The 17,758-nt window shown below is 41.5% G+C and overlaps 1 protein-coding gene and 1 long non-coding RNA gene across 4 annotated transcripts in view; one reads left to right on the top strand and one right to left on the bottom strand.

Annotated features, from left to right (window-relative positions):
* Window positions 1-11,185, bottom strand: part of pank4 (pantothenate kinase 4 (inactive)) — a 75,679-nt gene extending 64,494 nt beyond the window's left edge. For 2 of the 3 annotated variants that reach the window (XM_059952160.1, XM_059952161.1), the window contains exon 1: window positions 11,031-11,185. In XM_059952160.1, coding sequence (XP_059808143.1) covers window positions 11,031-11,172 — 142 coding nt within the window. In that variant the 5' untranslated portion in view covers window positions 11,173-11,185. The remainder of the gene's footprint in view (window positions 1-11,030) is intronic. The other variant, XM_059952162.1, reaches the window with a different exon arrangement.
* LOC132382191 (uncharacterized) lies at window positions 11,053-16,683 on the top strand. The gene is made up of 3 exons (XR_009508226.1): window positions 11,053-11,190; window positions 14,222-14,470; window positions 16,530-16,683. It is a non-coding gene; the product is annotated as an uncharacterized LOC132382191 (long non-coding RNA).
* The last annotated feature ends 1,075 nt before the right edge of the window (window positions 16,684-17,758 follow it).

Raw genomic sequence — 17,758 nt, 5'->3', positions numbered from 1 at the left:
TTCTGGGACAATGTTCTGTGGACAGATGAGACAAAAGTTGAACTTTTTGGCAGAAATGCACACCTGCACACCGCTAAATTTGGAGGAAAAGGGCACTGCACACCATCACCAAAACCTCATCCCAACCGTGAAATTGCTTTGCAGCCTCAGGGTCTGGACAGCTTGCAATCATTGAGGGAACAATGAATTCAAAATTGTATTTGTATCAAGCCATTTTACAGGAGAACATCAGGGTAGTGGTCCATCACCTGAAGCTTAATAGAGGTTGGATAATGCAACAAGACAATGGTCCGAAACACAAGAGTAAATCAACAACAGAATAGTTTAAAAAGAAGAAAATCCGTGCTTTGGAATGGCCAAGTCAGAGTCCAGACCTTAACCCAATTGAGAAGCTGTGGCATGACCTGTCCATGCAAGGTATTCCAGAAATATTGATGAACTGAAACAGTTTTGTGTGGAGGAATGGTCTAAAATTCCTCTTTGCTATTGTGCAAGTCTGATCAGCAGGTTATTGCTGCTAAAGGAGATTCTAACAGTTATTAAATACAAAGGTTCACATACTTTTTCCAACCTGGACAATGTGTTCAATAAAGACATGCAAAGTACAATTGTTTGTGTGTTATTAATTTAGGCAGATCGTGTTTGTCTATTATTGGGACTTCGATGAAGATCACGCCACATTTTATTAAGTAATACAGAAAAACAAGTACTTGCAAAGGGTTCACAAACTTTTTCTTGCAACTATACCTGATTAATGGTAGGGCCCTAGGTAGGACTGATGAATAGAGGAACCTTTGGTTTACGAGTCCATAAATCCTCAAGAGTGGAAGCACAGATAAGAGTATGGTGATTAGGCATAATGCTTTGGCAGCTATGAAACAATTGTTGGAGTACTTAGCACATTTCTGGTCACCAGATTGATTTCAGGGTTGATAGGGTTGTGGCTTGATGAGAGGTTGAGCAGACTGGGTCAGTACTCTCTGGAATTTAGAAGAACAAGAGGTGTTTCAATTTGCACAAAATTCTTACTGGGCTTTGTCAGGAGAAGGCAGAGATGATATTTTCCCCTGGCTGGGATGTCCCTGTTTTGTAATGTGAATGTGAATTAACTGGAGAGGGTGCAAAGGAGAACCTGCATATTGACTGAAATTTCAATTAGAATTGAAAACACATGTGGACTAACATGTTAACTGTCCTGTGCTATCACCAGTGGGATCATCAGTTGATCTGCCACCTGTCTTCAGGAGTTTCAGCCCGCTTATAAATCAAGACTCGCTCGAGGTGGTAGGCCAGCAGTGCTAAAGCACCACTTCCCACCGATGAGCTTAACAACTTGGCATCTGCCTCTATCAGAGTTGTTGGTTGCTTCCATCCAACAGATAGTCTACTCTTCAGGTATCTGAAGAGTTTACAAAAGATGGATACACTGTCCAACTATCTGCCCCTCTGGACGTACTTGGTCCACACCCATGATGATCCTGTCACTGCTGCCTCAGCTACAGCCCTGCTGGTTGACTTGATCTCTTTTCTAGTGAAGCCAAGGTTACGCAGCCACTTCTGGAAAGTGAACGCAATAAAGCCACGGCACCGTACTTCGAATGGATAGCATGAGACCTTCCACCCTCTGTCTCTGCACTCTGATCTTAATTCTGCATACTTGGTCAACTTGCGCTTATGGGCTTCATCGATGTTGTCTTCTCAGGGGACTGTGAGTTCACCAACAACCACTTCTCTACTGGTGTCAGACCAGACGATGATATCTGGACGCAATGTGGTGAAAACTATTTGCTCCGGGAAACTGCCTTTCCCATCCAGGGCGGCCTTGACACACCAATCATTGGCTGAAGAAAGTATGCTTGATCGTGGGCCTGCGTTGCACACCCTTGACTTGGAGTCTTCTTTCACAAATGGTATGCAATGTTCTGTGCAGCATGGGGCACGAGATAAGTTGTGTTGTAGTACTCTCTGCTCAACTGCTTCTGTTACAACTTCTGTTACAAGTGCACGTGCCGCTGTTAAGATTGACTCTGCATGCACTCAAAATATGTTGACATGTTCCCTTCTTGCCACAAGCAGCACACCTGTCTGTCTTATCTTCATACCAGGTGCTGAGGTTGGCAGGTGTTGGGAGCAGGTCGTACACTGCTCTGCATAGAAAAGAAATGCGGAGCGGTTCCATCTGCAACAGAACATTCCAAGATAGACGTCATTGTTCAACACTTTCCCACCAGGTCCAAGCTCCTTGTTTGGTCAGGCCAGCTGCTTTAGCTAACCTCTTCTACCTCTCATATTTCTTGCATTACAAGCTCACGGCGCTCCTTACCTGTAGAAGATGACCACCACTTGTGGGTTGTCCATCCAAGTCCCTGGCGGCCTAGCTGGGTAGCCCCAACCGTCTCTTTGTACTTCAATCTAGACTCTGCCTCATCAACTGTTGGTCAGGCTGACCACTTCCTGCCTGATCTCACATCCGGCTAGGCATTCTTGATGACAGGATCCTTTGAGTCTCGAAGCATCAAGAATGATCCTGCCTTGGCTACCTTGACCTCGTCAACAAGAGATTGCACTGGGATGGTAAGCTTTGTCTGGCTATTGTGGACTGTAACATTAGTGAGGCTGCTTGGTACTCCATGCTGCTTCTTCACATACTTGTTGATCTTCCGTTCCATTGCCTCAACATGGGACCTTGCCACTTCATTATCCATGAAGTGACCACATTATCCGTGGCATCAGTCCGTACTGCAAGCACCACAACTTCAACTTGCCAGGCAAGCCACACTTGTTGACAGACATCAGACCTCTGCTGATCTGTTCTCCTGTCTCTTGAACCCTCTTGGTGTCTCTCAGCTCCTCTGTGTACCATCGCTCGAGGCTCTTAACTGGTTGGTCCTGAATGGATGGAATCTCTTCTCCACAAAGGGTTAAATGAAAGTCAACCAACTTTCCTCTCCTAAGAACAAGGCTCCTTGACTTCTTGGTCTTAAACTTCATTCTTCCCCAATCCATTAGCTCTTCGAGTCTAGATAGTACACTTTCCACTGCCTCTGTGCAAGATACAAGATATTAGAAAGGCTGGATTCGTTTTCCCTGGAGCAAGGAAGGCCTAGGACTGAACCGAATGGGGTGAACACAATTATGAGGATGATAGATGGGGTAGTCAAAATCTTTTTCTTACTGTGAGGGTAAGGCGGGGCATAGATTAAAAATGAGAGAAAGGAAATTTACAGGGAAACAGAAGGGTAATATTTTTCCACACAGAATTCTTGGAGACTGCAATGCATTGCCCAAGGTGGTGGCGGATGTCGGTTCTCTCAGCCACAAATCTAACGCTTGTAAACTGAATTAGTACAGGCAGGTGCAACAGTCAGCATGGACATGGTAGGCCCAATATCCTGTTTTTGTGCAGGATCACTCCTATGACTCTTGCATAAACAAATATAAATAAAGATCCACTGTCTTCAGAATCAAGATATTTCTGCTCTCCTAGCTTGGGGAGAGCCAGGGGAAAATAGAATCTCTGCCTTCTCTGTACAAAGACCAGTAAGAATTTTGTACAAACTCACTGAAACACCTCTTGTTCTTCTAAACTCCAGAAAGTACTGATCCCAGTTAGTCTGTGTAAAATTTCATCAAGATACAACCCCATCAGATCTGAAGTCAATCTAGTGAAACTTTGGTCCAGTTATTCTATTGCAAGAGTAACTTTCTCTGACAAACTTATAGAACTATTCTAAGCGTGATATCATGAGGGCCCATAAAATTTTAGTATGACGTCTTCACAGCTGCACTCCAAGTTCTCTTGCAATAAAGACCAATTCACCATTTGCGTTCCTAATTGTGCATCTACATATGAACTTTTTCCAGTGATTTATGTATAAGGACATCCAGGTCCCTCCAAACACCAGCACTTTTCAACTTCTCCAACTTCACTTATACTATCAATGTGGATGACCTCACATTGTTCCACATTCTAATTCACCTACAACATCCTTGTCTATTTGCTTAATTGTTCTAAATACTCTTAAAGCCTTTGTGTATTTTTGTCAACCACATTATCAACCATTTTTCTATAAGCAACAATCAAAGATATACTACAATTTGCTCCCTCATCGATGCAAACTGTAAACAACTGGAGTCCTGCCATCAATCCTTGAGACACACCATAGTTCACTGCCTCCTAACAGGAAAATTACCTATTTTTATTCGTATGATCGCTCCACACCAGGATATTACCATCATTTTTTCTTTTTAATTTTGTCTGGCACTGTTTCAGGAGGTCTGACTATGGATTTCAGGAAAAATACTAACCATTTCTCTTTCAATGGATGCTGCCAGACTAGATCAATATTTTCTGCTCATTTTAAATAATTGTTTAATTTCTCTGTCATTTCCTTAGTTCACAATACAACTTCTCTATATCCTAAATATCCTGCAATATCCAATTCCCAAAGTTGGCCTCATTACAAATCTGTGGAAAGTAATCATAACCATTAATTTCCATTTTATATTAAATTATCCAATTTGCTACAAATGCCATATACATTTACATAACAACTTTCAGTTTTCCCCAGCCTTGGATCTAACTAGAGCTACGCTCCCAAATAAGTATGCTTTGTCCTTTCCTGAAAGATTTTGGATATATCATAATCCATTTCACTACCTAACGGTATCACATTGCCTTTTCTCTTTAACTTTGTAATTTCCCTTCTGCAGAATTGTCACCCACTAATGAATTCCACAACTCCTGTGCCTGGAATGGGACACAAGCTAGATTTCAGATAATAGACCAGACACACAGAATACAAACATCCTACCGATGACACTATTGATCTTAAAAGCATGCTTTAAATTGTGGTCTAATAATTCACAACTTAGATTTTTTTATCATTCACTTCAAACTTTCTAACCTTCCACACTATGAACCTCCAATCCTTAAAACATGTTGCCCTAGTACTACTACCGCAAGGTTACTGGCAAACTTAAAAGATAGCACAACAGAATTAGTGGAGAACTAAACTGGATGCAAATGTGGGGGGTGTGGATGTTGATTAAACACAATTTATAATGGCAAGGTCACAGGTACAATTGAGGACTGCCTGCTAATCATAGTTGGTCTCCTTCCCATGAACATTCAGGGATCTTGGAACTAAAATCCAGTGGCAACTGTCTGAAAATGAGAAAGATGTGTAAAGTTTATCTTAACCTGGAACGCTAAATAAATCAAAGCTCTAATCTACTTCCTGGGCAACTACTGAAAGGAGGTATTGATTTTTGAGAAATAAGGTATAACATGCTTCCCCAATATTTTATTTATGATTCTGTGCTCTACTGCCATTTGTTGTAGTGAAAAATAGCTTTTGAATCAGATATCTAACTTAGAAGGCTATTTTTCACTACAACCAATACAGTGCCACTCTCTGCGCTGACAAATATATTACTGCCTGACTCCTGCCTTTTCTAGCTCTGATAAATTAATATCTATCATATTCTCTGCCTCTTCTCATTATCGTCATGACTTAGAATGTCTAACTTTGCAAGGATCACTGTTCAAACTGTGGAAAAATCCTACCTTGCTTCTAATAGTGGGGTGAACGATGCGAAAATTGCAGAAAATCGAATAGACATGTTTTGGGTTCTGTCAACAATGGTGAAAAGGATGCCACGTTTGAGTAGAAAGAAGTACCTACAGAGATGGAGGCACCATCAGAACAGTTGCAATAGAAGCAGAGAAAATGGCAGAATAGAGTGGACCTGCAGCACAGGTTAAAGTATAGCCAAGTTTTCTCTCTCCAAAGAATCTGCCCAATCTGTTACTTCAAATACTGGCAGTCTGAAATGTTTGGTTTTGAATTTCTGTAATTTTAAACACCATTTCTAAATCCCTTAAATTAAAACAAAGATTTTAGTATATTCTCAGTATGTCAAATAAAACCTGTGTAAAGAGAATAGACTTAATGTTTCAGGTCACTTTCATAAAAATAATATCACTTTGATTGATGTCATGAAATAGATTAGCTACTTCAGGTCGTTAACCTGAAACATTAATTCTATTTCACTTTCCCCACTATTGTTCAATATTTCCAGCATTTCTGTTCCAGACTTGGAACATCAGAAGTTTATTTTTTGGGCTTTTAAGTCTATCTCATGAGTGCTTAATTCTAGCTTCACCTGTCCTTTTGAAAATATAAATTCCTTACCTCAAGTTTAAAAAAGTAAGCAGTCACAGAAATCACTAACACATAAGTCATCAAATTACATTAATAGAGACACTTAGAAATGGGGAACTGAAGCAAGGGAGCTTATTGTACCTTTTACAGTTGAAAGACCAGTACAATGACTCCATTTAACTAACAGGGGGTTCAGAAGCACAGACGAACTCGATCCCAAATTTATTACACACATATTCCAGGACAGGTCATGGGATAAGAATAAGAAGTGGAAAAATCAAGTAGATATTTCTTAGTACCAGATCCAGGAAAAGAAAAAAACAGAAAGAAAGAACAGAAAAAACAGAAACGTTCTCAAACCTTTATAATGACATAACTCAGACAAGAGAGTTCAAAACCAGGATATGCCCAATTTGCAAGTTTCAGTGCCACATTTGAATTCACTGAAGAGAGGACAGAGTCATCAGATCTGCATTTTTGTCCACTCCTAATGACTCATCCTGCAGTCCATGTGCCCAGTTAAGCATGAAGTTTTAAGATTATTACCTTGCTACAATTAAGGGATAGTGAATTATTTCCAAGTTTGGATGGGGCATGACTCAGAAAGGAACTCACAGGTGGTTGTTTTCTCTTGCACCTGCTGCCCTCATCTTGTGATTTACTGGAAGCCATGTGTTTATAGGTTTCTGGTGAGGGAGACTTTTAAATGGCCTTGGTATATTTTGAAGGTGTGTTTACTGCCAACATGACGCAAGCACTGGTGAAAGGAGATAGAAGGGACCATAATCAAACAACTTACATGCTAAACCACAGGCAAATCCATTTTTTTATTCTGTAGCCTAGGAACACTTTTTATTCTATGCAATTTAAATATTACAATACAGAAAGAAACCAGTTAACTTATCATGCTCTCAGGCACTATAAAACTTTTCCAATCAATCCCACTCCTTATCCTTTACCCATAAATACAAAAATCAACAAGAGTTGTAGAAGTATTAGCATTTAGTAATAACACTGCATCCATCACAATAAATATTGACTGAACTAAGAGAACCTGTAGTGCCCATTAAGGCCGCAATACAATTAAAAAAACAAACACAATCACTGTTCAATTCATCGCTATCTCTTTATTTTTGGGGTATACCATACAACTCACATACATCATTTCACAGAAAATGAAAAACAGAATAAAATGTAACTATATCTCAAATTTCTCAAAGCACTTCACATACAACCACTGTTTCCTGCCGTTTTGAAGACTCATGTTCCAGAATTAGCCAGCCTTCTAACCAATCTGTCCAGCACTGCTACAACACTGGCAAGTATCAAAACTGTGGAAAATGAGCCTGTTATATTGTGTTCATAAAAAACACCTACTGACCAATAACTTGTTTATAGATTACAGTCTGGTCTTTACCAGGGCAACTCACTTCCAGACCATGGTCATGGTCCAAATATAGAACCAATGATCTCAATTGCAGAGATTCAAAATCATGGCAGCATTTGACCAAGATTAGCATCAAGGAAGCCTTGTAAAACTGAAGCACTAATCAGATGACAGTCTCAAGTCAGATCATTTCAGCCAAGCCCATCACTAAGGAGTTTCCCAGGCAATGTCCAATACCCAGCTATCTTTAGCTGCTTCATCATCCATCACAAGATCAGAAGAGAAATGGCTGTTAATGATCACATAAAAAGTACAATTCTATTTACCAATCCTCAGCAAATGGAAACAGTCTGTCCACATGCATCAAAATCTGAACAATATTCAGCTGTGAAGGAAGGTTAATGCCTTGAAGGTGCTATGCAAAGAATATCCCCAACAAGAGAAACTAACCACTTACCATCGATAACAATTGTATTACCACCATAGTCTCCCACTGTCAACATTCTGAGAGTCATTAAAGACCAGAAATTCTATTTGATCAGCCAAATAAATGCTGTGGTTACAAGACCAGGCCAGAGGATGGGTATCCTGTGAATGATCTGCCTCCTGATACCACAAAATCTTTCCACTATCCACATAGCAAAAGTTAGAACGGAAAGATCTCCAATTACTTGATGGACTACAACACTCAAGCTTCACACCATCCAGGACATGACAGGTAGATTCATTGTTGCTTCATCCACCCACTTCATATAATAATTTCCTCCATCACCAGTTACAAATCACATATACTGTCCACAAAGTACACTGTAGTTACTTCAATAAACTACTTCAAAAGTACCTTCAAACCATCTGTAGGCATGATGGACAAGAGTTTCACGTGCGTGAGCATATTTCTGCTTACATGTTCCCCTCCAAGTCCCAAAGCATCCTAACTTTGAAACACTGTCTTTCATCTTTTCATTGTTGTCATTATGTCTAAATCCTACTCACCACTACCTTTCCTTTACAATAAATCTAGGCAATGCCCCTAGAAACATACAGATTCCCCAAACAAACTAAAACTCCAGAACAAGTCAATAAATGAGAATTGAATCTACACAGGCTTGTTCATTTACATGATTATTTGATGTCTGCTGCAACATTAAAAGGAAACTGGCAGGAAAATCTCAAAAAGCAGCAACAAAACTCAAGAAATATCAATATAAAAAGTATCAATTCACAGTGGAACAAAGGGAACTTTTAATATTACCTTAGTACATTCTTCAACAACTTAAATTTAACACTCTAAAACCTTCCAACACAAGTCTAGGACCAAAAGGCAGGGCAAACTTGGGATGTCCATTTAGACAAAGATGAGGAGGAATTTTATTAGCCAGAGGGTAGTGAATCTGTAGAACTCGTTGCCAAAGATGGCTGTGGAAGCCAGGTCATTGAGTATATTTAAAGTGGAAGTTGATGGGTTCTTGATTAGTCAGGGCATCAAAGGTTACAGAGAGAAGGCAGGAGAATGGGGTTGAGAGGGATAATAAATCAGCCAAGCTGACTCAATGGGCTGAATAACCTCACTTCTGCTGCTATATCTTATGGTCTCATGTGATTCTGATGTGTAATTAAAATCAAATCCAACATAAACCATACAGAGAGCAAGACCAATCAATCAAATTCTTAGGAAGGGAAAAAACTTTTCAACCACAGCTCAGCATTCAATACTATCATCCCCTTAAAACTAATCAATATGCTTTAAGACTTTGGCCTCAATACCACCTTCTGCAATTCGATCCTCGATTTTCTCACTTGCAGACCCCAGTCAGTTCGGATTAACAACAGCATCTCCTCCAAATCTACATCAGCACAGGTGCACTTCAAGGCTGTGTGTTTAACCCCCTGCTCCTACTTGCTTTACACTTATGACAGCGTGGCTAAACACAGCTCCAATGCCATATTCAAGTTTGCAGATGACACCACTATTGTAGGTCGAATTAAGTGTGGTGACAAATTAGCATATAGAATGGAGATTGAAAATCTGACTGAATGGTGCCACAACAACAACTTCTTACTCAATGTCTGCGAGACCAAGAGGCTGATTATTGACTTCAAGAGGAGGAAACCAGGGGTCCATCAGCCAATCTCCATCAGGGGCTCAGAGGTGGAGAGGGTCAGCAACTTTAAATTTCTCAATGTTATCATTTCTGATCACCTGTCCTGGGGCCAGCATGTAAATACAATTACAAAGAAATGACAGCAACTCTACTTCCTTAGAAGTTTGCAAAGAATCAGCATGACATCTAAAACTCTGTCAAACTTCTTTTGATGTGTGGTGGGGAGTATATTGACTGACTGCATCACAGCCTGGTATGGAAACAGCAAAGCACCTTGAACTGAAAATCCTACAAAAAGTAGTGGATACTTGCCTGTCCATCACTTGTAAAGCCCTCCCCACCACTGAGCACATCTACACAGAGCATTGCCACAGAAAAGCAGCATCCATAATCAGGGATCCCCACCACCTAGGTCATGCTCCCTTCTCGCTTCTGGAATCAGGAAGCAGGTCCAAGATCATCAGGACTCCACCATCAGGTTCAGGAATGGTTATTACCCCTCAACATCAGGCTCTTGAACCATAGGGAATAACTTCACTTGCTCCATCTCTGAAATGTTCCCACAGCCTATAGACTTACTTTTAAGGCCTCTTCATCTCACGCTCTTGATTTATATTGCTAATTTATTTCTTACTCCTTGTATTTGTACAGTTTGTTGTCTTTTGCACGCTGGTTGTACGCCAAGGTGCAGTCCTTCATTCTGTCAGGATTATTGGATTTATTGAATAAACACTCAGGGGTTGTAAATGATGACATACATGTACCTTGATAAATTTACTTTGAAATTGGGGCGGTGTGGTCGGGGCAAAAAGATAGAAACCAATGTTAAAGGGAGGTACTGGCCGACAACTGTTTCGGTCAAATCAGGATATAAGAATAAAGTTCTGGGTGATTTTAAATATAACGACGATCCAGCAGAACACCGAAATAATCCAACCTGGAGACCTACATTAAAGTCAGCTGAATAAATAATCTATTGTTAATCGAACTTTAAACTGTCGTAAATGTAAGAGCACTAACCAGTTATCTAATCAATAAAAATAAACTCTGAAGCACAGTCCAAGTCCAACACGTATGTGTGCCAGACTGATTGTATTCCACTAGCTCTACTTGTTTGTGTATTTGCCGGACCGAGCTCTCAAAGCGATGCGTTCAGGGAGTTGTAGTTTTACAGCGCCCCGTACGCCTGCATCAACCCAGCTGTGACGTACAAAGAGAACTACAACAACCTGAGGGCCGCGCATGCCCGTCGCTACTGATCCACTCTTCCCCAGCATCTCCGGGTCTCACTTCCCAATCCTCTCAGGCCAAACACCCTTCACCACTTGCTCCTCACACTCAACACCAGCGCCTCTCCAAGCCGCCTCTGCTGACCTATGTCAATGGCGAAGCTCTTGGCGTTCTCCAGGTTGCGGAAGATCTCGTCGGGCGGCAGTGTGATGCTTTTGTCGAGGCCGTCGCGCGCTGAGTGGGACGTTCGAACGCCCCCAGCTGCTTTCGTGCAATCTGCCGCCATTGCCGTTTCCACAGCACGGTGCGTCTTGCGTAACCCTGGCGTCATACGTCCGCCGCGCGTTTCCCGGCAACGCGTTGATGGTCCGTGTTAGTTTGGCCCGCGATGAAGACTGTTCGCAGTTTCACAGAAACAGGACGTCATCCTAACGCTTTGAATTTGGCCCGTGGAATTATGTTAAAATTCAAATCTTAAATATTGAAAAATTAGATTGTGCAATATTAAATACTGAAATATTAGCCAGATGCAGGGTCTCGACCTGAAAAGTCTACTGTCCACATCCCTCCATAAACTCGTTGTGCCTCCCCATCAAGATTTCCACCATCTGCCATCTCACCTGTTTCAGTCTTAAATATTAGCCACTTTCTCAAATTCCTTGTGACACTATAAATCCAGATGTAGGGTCTTGAACCGAAGTATTGACTGTCAGTTTCCCATCACAAATGCTGTCTGACCCACTGGGTTTCACCAGCATTTCATTTGGTCCAGATTCCAGCATCTGCAGTTCCTTGTGTAAGACCATAAGAACCAACGATATAGAAGCAGGATCGGGCCATTCGGCCCATCGAGTAAAGAGCATTACTAGTGCCTCCACAATCTCTTCACCTGCCTCTTTCAAAACCCTGGGGTGTAGTCCGTCTGGTCCAGGTGACTTATTTACCTTCAGACTTTTCAGTTTCCCAAACACTTCCTCTCTAGTAATAGCAACTGCACTCACTTCTGCCCCAACACTTATGAACTTCTGGCATACTGCTGGTGTCTTCCACAGTGAACCTGATGCAAAATACTTCTTCGGTTCATCTGCTTATCTTTGTATTCCATCCAGCATCATTTTACAGAGGTCTGATATCTACTCTCACTTCATTTTACTCTTTATAAATCTAAAAAATACTTTTGGTATCCTCTTTGATATTATTGACTATCTTATCTTTATTGTTCATCTTTTCCCTCCTTGTGGTATTTTTAGTTGCCTTCGGATGGTTTTTGAAAGCTTCCCAATCCTCTAACTTCCCACAAATTTTTGCTCTATTATATACCATCTGTTTTGCTTTTTTGTTAGTTTTGACTTCCCTTGTCACCACGGTAATGTCATCCAACCTTTAGAATACTTTTTCTTTGAGTTATGTCTATCCTGCACCTTCCAAATTGCTCTCAGAAACTCCAGCCATTGCTGCTCTGCCATCATCCCTGCTGGTGTCCCTTTCCAATCAACTTTGACTAGCTTATCTCTCATGCCTCTGTAATTCCCTTTATTCTACTATAATACTGCTACATTTGATGTTGTCTTCCCCCTCTCAAACTGCTGGGTGAATTCTGTCACAGGTGTCTCCTAAGGGTTCCTTTACCTTAAGCTCCCTAATAAAATCCAACACCCAATCCAGAATAGTATCCAGATTATAAACAAGGCTAGGCAAATTAAATTATAAACCAATTCCTCAAACATCTCCTTACATCTATTTCATATGAATCAACAGTGTGATTAACATTCAATTATGTTAATTTTTTACCCTTGCAGATTGCTATCATCTCTAATGTGTTTTGTACTGAATATAATGTGAGAGAGCATTCTGGATACATGACCTACAAGTAAAATAAAGCAGTGCATTTGTTTCTCACCTCACCGTCTCTTGTGTGTGAGACAAGCCAGCCAGCTTGTGTGAGACAAGCCAGCCAGCCAGCCAGCTATCCAGTACTGCAAAACATAACAATTGGCATCACAATAACAAGTCCTCATGCAATACTTATTGTTTTGTTCCCTTTGGCAAAATAGTCCGTCTGCAATGCTAGTGGTTTACTGCTGTATAATGTGGGTGAGCAAGAAGAAAGCAGCCACAGGAAACATTGGGAGAGAAGAATCCAAGGAAAGAGAACAGGAATGATGCAGTTAAATAGAGGGAGAGAGAGAGAAAGACAGATAAGACTAGTTAAATTTTCTAGATTTTGTGATTGTGGTTGAAAATGGCAACAATTTTTGGAAGTATGGGGCTGTATAATGAAACAACAGAGCAATGATTCATACACTGAAAGATTTGAATATCTGGCACTGACAAATCAATTTCAGATGATATTCATGTTCCAACCTTTTGACTGTGATGATGCAAAAATGTTTAATTTATTACACAGTCTAGTGCTAAGCCTGGAGATAAGCATTAAGAGGACATAGTTAAAATCTTAAAGGACCACTATTCACCTAAACCTTTGATTATTGCTGAGAGGTTTAGATTTCATAAAAGGAATCAGGAGGAAGGAGAGTCTATTTCACATTTTGTGCTGGTGCTGAAGCAATTTGTGATTTTGGGCAGTCGCTGAATGACACATTACATAATAAACTCGTATGTGGTCTGCATAGTGAGCAATTCAGAAACGTTTGCTCACAGAAGACAAGCATTACAAAAAGCAATTGAGATAAGTACATCTATGGAGATGGCAGCTAAAGAAGCACAGGTAATAAACACATCTTCCTAACTTCATAAAGATGCTGCAGAGTTTAAGAATAGGACACCTATTGAAAGTTAGTGTTACCATTGTAGCAAAACTGGGCATTCAGCAAAAGAATGCTGGTCTAAGAATAAGGGTTAGGCAATTTAGAATGGAGTTGAGGAAAAACTTTTTCACCCAGAGAGTTGTGGATCTATGGAATGCTCTGCCTCAGAAGGCAGTGGAGCACAATTCTCTGGATGCTTTCAAGAAAGAGTTAGATAGAGCTCTTAAAGATAGTGGAATCAAGGGATATGGGGAGAAAGCAGGGACGGGGTACTGATTGTGGATGATCAGCCATGATCACAATGAATGGTGGTGCGGGTTCTAAGGGCCGAATGGCCTACTCCTGCTCCTATTGTCTACTGTCTATAAAGGATTTAGATTACTGAAGCTGTGGCAAAAAGGAATTTGCCTGTAAAAGTAAAAAGACACTGTCAACCAAAAACACTATATTAATTAAAAATAGCTTTTGGAAAAGCAAAAAAAAAGTGAATAAGATGGAACGTACTGAGGATGGACTGAGTGACTCACTCTGTGGTTGAAGAAATTTTGCATGTTTTGTCTGTTGCAGGACACAAAGGCGGCTATTGGGTGACCCCCACAATTGGATGTGGCCACAGTGAGGATGCAGGTGGACATGGGTGCTGCAGTATCGCTGGTGTCAGAGACAGTTTACAAGGAGAAATTGCAACATCTCACCCTAGAAGGGGCAAGGTCGACTTTAAAGACTTACACTGGTGTGTTTGTTCCAGTGGGGGGAGTAGTACACGTAACAGTGGAGAGTAAAGAACAGAGAAAGAACCTTCCATTGTGCATAAAGGTAGTTATCCTGTGCTTCTGGGCCGCTTATGGTTCAGACAGCTCAGGCTTAACTGGCACAAAGTGCACTTCATTGGTTGGAACACCAGTCTGCTAGAGGTATTAAAGAAACATGTAGAAGAATTGAGAACTGACCAATAGAAAGGGAATCATTGTTAAATTGGCTGTTAAGCCCGGGTTCTTAGCGGAGTGGTGAGGTGCCTGCTGAATCTCAGTGGGCAATGGATAAAAGAGAATGGATTGAAGAAAAAAGGTCAATTAAACGATAAAATAAAATTATGCGACATATAGATATTCCAAGGAAAAGCTGCTAGAAATCAAAAGAAAGCAGATACCAGTATGTCTTTTGGAAAAGTATGACAGTGAAAGCATCTGGGATCCTGAAGAGTGGCATGCATCCCAGTTCTAGCAGGAGTTTGCAACTGCATGGAGCTAAAAAGGGCTATGCTTCAGAGTTGGCAAGAGCAGCTCTCAAGTGAAGAATTGCAGATCCACAAAAGAAGATCTTGAAGTTGCACTTAGTCCTCAGCACCAAAGCTTTGGTGGTGGTTGTCATGTGACCAATGACTCCGATCTGAAAGCCCACTGCAAAATAAAAGAATGGGTGGGGTTGCCAGTGGAGAATTGGAAGTGAGCAGATAATAACATCAAGAACCTTTGATCGAGATGGCAAATGCAAAAGCTTGCTTGACAGTGCTGCTGGAGAAGGAAAGGACTGAGACTACATTGCACAGTGGTGTATAGGACAATACACTAATGTGAAACTGTAATATATAATGAGGTCCTGATTAAGAGTTTGGGGGAGCAGGGAGGGCATTTGGAATTGATCTTGCATAAGGTATAACTCCAATCCAATGGTTGAAATCAGGTGGGATTCATTATTAAACATCTTTAAGTTCAAACAGCCTCTGTTAAGGAAATAGCCTCACACATGCTGAGGAGGAGGGCTGCAAATTTTCGGTCTGTGATTAAATTGGAATTAATGGCTCACTAACAGCGTCCTGCAGCAACTATTCTCATTGTAAAAGGGGCCAGGCATGGGTGGGGGAGAAAAACTGTCTCCATACAACACTGCAATTTATTTGGGATTAATAAGATTAGAATTTAGCCTCTTCAACTGTCACCATATTGTGTTAATTATTATATGTTTTCAAACCTTCGTTCAATTGTAAATCCTTGAAGAAAGACAGCGTTTTACCTTCATTGTAAAGATCCTTCAAGGCTTCTGTTTAATTTTCTACAGCAGATGTTTGATGCAGATTAAATCCACGACAATGACAGAGTTTCCGTAGAGGAATGTATGACTCGGCTTTTGTCAATCTTCAGAGAAAGGGGCTGACACTGACTTATTTGTCCCGGTCTCTGCCCATAAACTCACCGCTGCCTCTTCACAGCCCCCTTTCACCTCTCTGCCTGCACTCAGTGTGATGTTAATGCGGCTCATTGGGGCTTCCTCACCCATTCATAACCCTACCAACCCTTTATGCCTCTAATCAAACTCGAGTGACTTAAACAAGCTCTGGGAGAGTCCATCGGAATTGTGTTTGGTCTCGACTTTCTTTCAAAGGCCTGTCGCGTGCCAAACCTCCTTTCAACCTGCTCCCAAAAACTGCCTCCTCTTTACCACTCGGGATTTTTCTCGCGGTATCGAATCGATTGGTCGCGAGATGCCCCCACGTTTATCGTGCGCCCCGGGATGGCGACTTGCCCCTCTCTGTGGCCACGGAATTGGGGCCGTGGGAGCTGAATGGGACGGAGGCGTTTCTGCGATTTTCCTCGCTGCGAGGTGCCGTCCTGGCTGAAGGCTGTTGTCAGGGACTGGGTCACATTTAATATGGTAAACGGGGGCCCCGCCGGTTCGCCCCGGCTCAGCAAATCGCTGATAAAAGAAAAGCAGAAAGAAACATTTCAGGAGATGTAGTTGTTGTTGTTGTTGTTGTTGTTGTTGTTGTTGTGTGTGTGTGTGTGTGTGTGTGTGTGTGTGTGTGTGTGTGTGTGTGTGTGTGAACGCATAAGATGAATCTTCCTAACTTTCTCTGAGATGATGTTCTTTTTTTTAGGATTACAGGGCAGGAGGCCGCTTGGCCGTTCGATCCTTTGAAAGAGATTCGGTGGATCCTGTTCGGTGACTTCCATTACCTGGCTCTTTCAGCACATTCCGGATCTCTGCCCACTTTTAAGTACTTACCTAATGAATGCTACCAGCGAATCTTAAACCAAATAAACTGCAGGTCACTCAGAACTCCGAGTCTACTCCACTATTTTAAGTTTGAAGTAAATTTACTATCAAAGTACGAATATCACCAAATAGAATGATGGAAAGCCAGAGTCAGAAACGGGTTTAATCTCACTGACATACGTCGTGAAATTTGTTGTTCTGCAGAAGCAGTGCAATGCAATACATAATAATACAAACTATAAATATGTAATAAAACGAAAATTTATAATATTTATATTAACGGCCTCTTCCCCGCTGACATCAGATTTCTGAATGGGCAATGAACCCATGGACACTGTTCATGGGTTCATCGTCCATTCAGAAATGTGATGTCGGAAAGGAAGAGGCTGTACCTGAAACGTTGAGTGTGTGTCTTTAGGCTCCTGTTCCTCCTCCTTGCTGGTAGCAATGGAAAGAGGACATGATGGCGGTCCTTAATAATGGACGGCGACTTTTTGAGGCATCGTCATTTGAAGGTGTCCTGGATGTGGGAGAGGTTAGTGCCCTGGAGCCGGTTCAGTTTACAACTTCCTTCGGCTTTTTTTCCCGATCCCGTGCAGTGGCTTTTCCATATCAGACGATGATGCAACCAGTTACAATGCTCCCCATGGTGAACTGTAAAAATTCGCGAGTGTCTTTGATAACGTACCAATTATCTTCAAACTCCTAATGAAATATAACCGCTGTGGTGGCTTTTTAGTAACGTCATCAATATGCTGGGCCCAGGGTAGAGCCTTAGAAATGTTAACAAACAAGAGCTTAAAACTGCTCATGCTTTCCATTTCTGATCCCTCGATGAGGACTGGTTCAAGTGCAAGGGTGTTGCTGTGACTCCGCTTATCTCGCCTCCTCGTCACCATCTGAAATTCTGCCAACAATATTTGTGTCGTCGACAAATCGCGTTTGATCTAGCCCCACACTCGTGGGTGAAGAGAGCGTGGAGCAGTGAGACAAGCACGCATCTTTAAGGTGCGCCAATGTTGGTTGGCGGAGAGGAGGCCATGTTATTTCCGATCCTCATAGACCTTTCCCGATGAGGAAGTCAAGGATACAGAGGCCCAGATTTTGGAG

The sequence above is a fragment of the Hypanus sabinus genome, chromosome 27 (assembly GCF_030144855.1).
Source record: "Hypanus sabinus isolate sHypSab1 chromosome 27, sHypSab1.hap1, whole genome shotgun sequence".
In the NCBI taxonomy this organism is placed as follows: Eukaryota; Metazoa; Chordata; class Chondrichthyes; order Myliobatiformes; family Dasyatidae; genus Hypanus; species Hypanus sabinus.
Note: the sequence above shows the minus strand (reverse complement) of the source record. Positions and strands in the feature narration are given on the sequence as shown.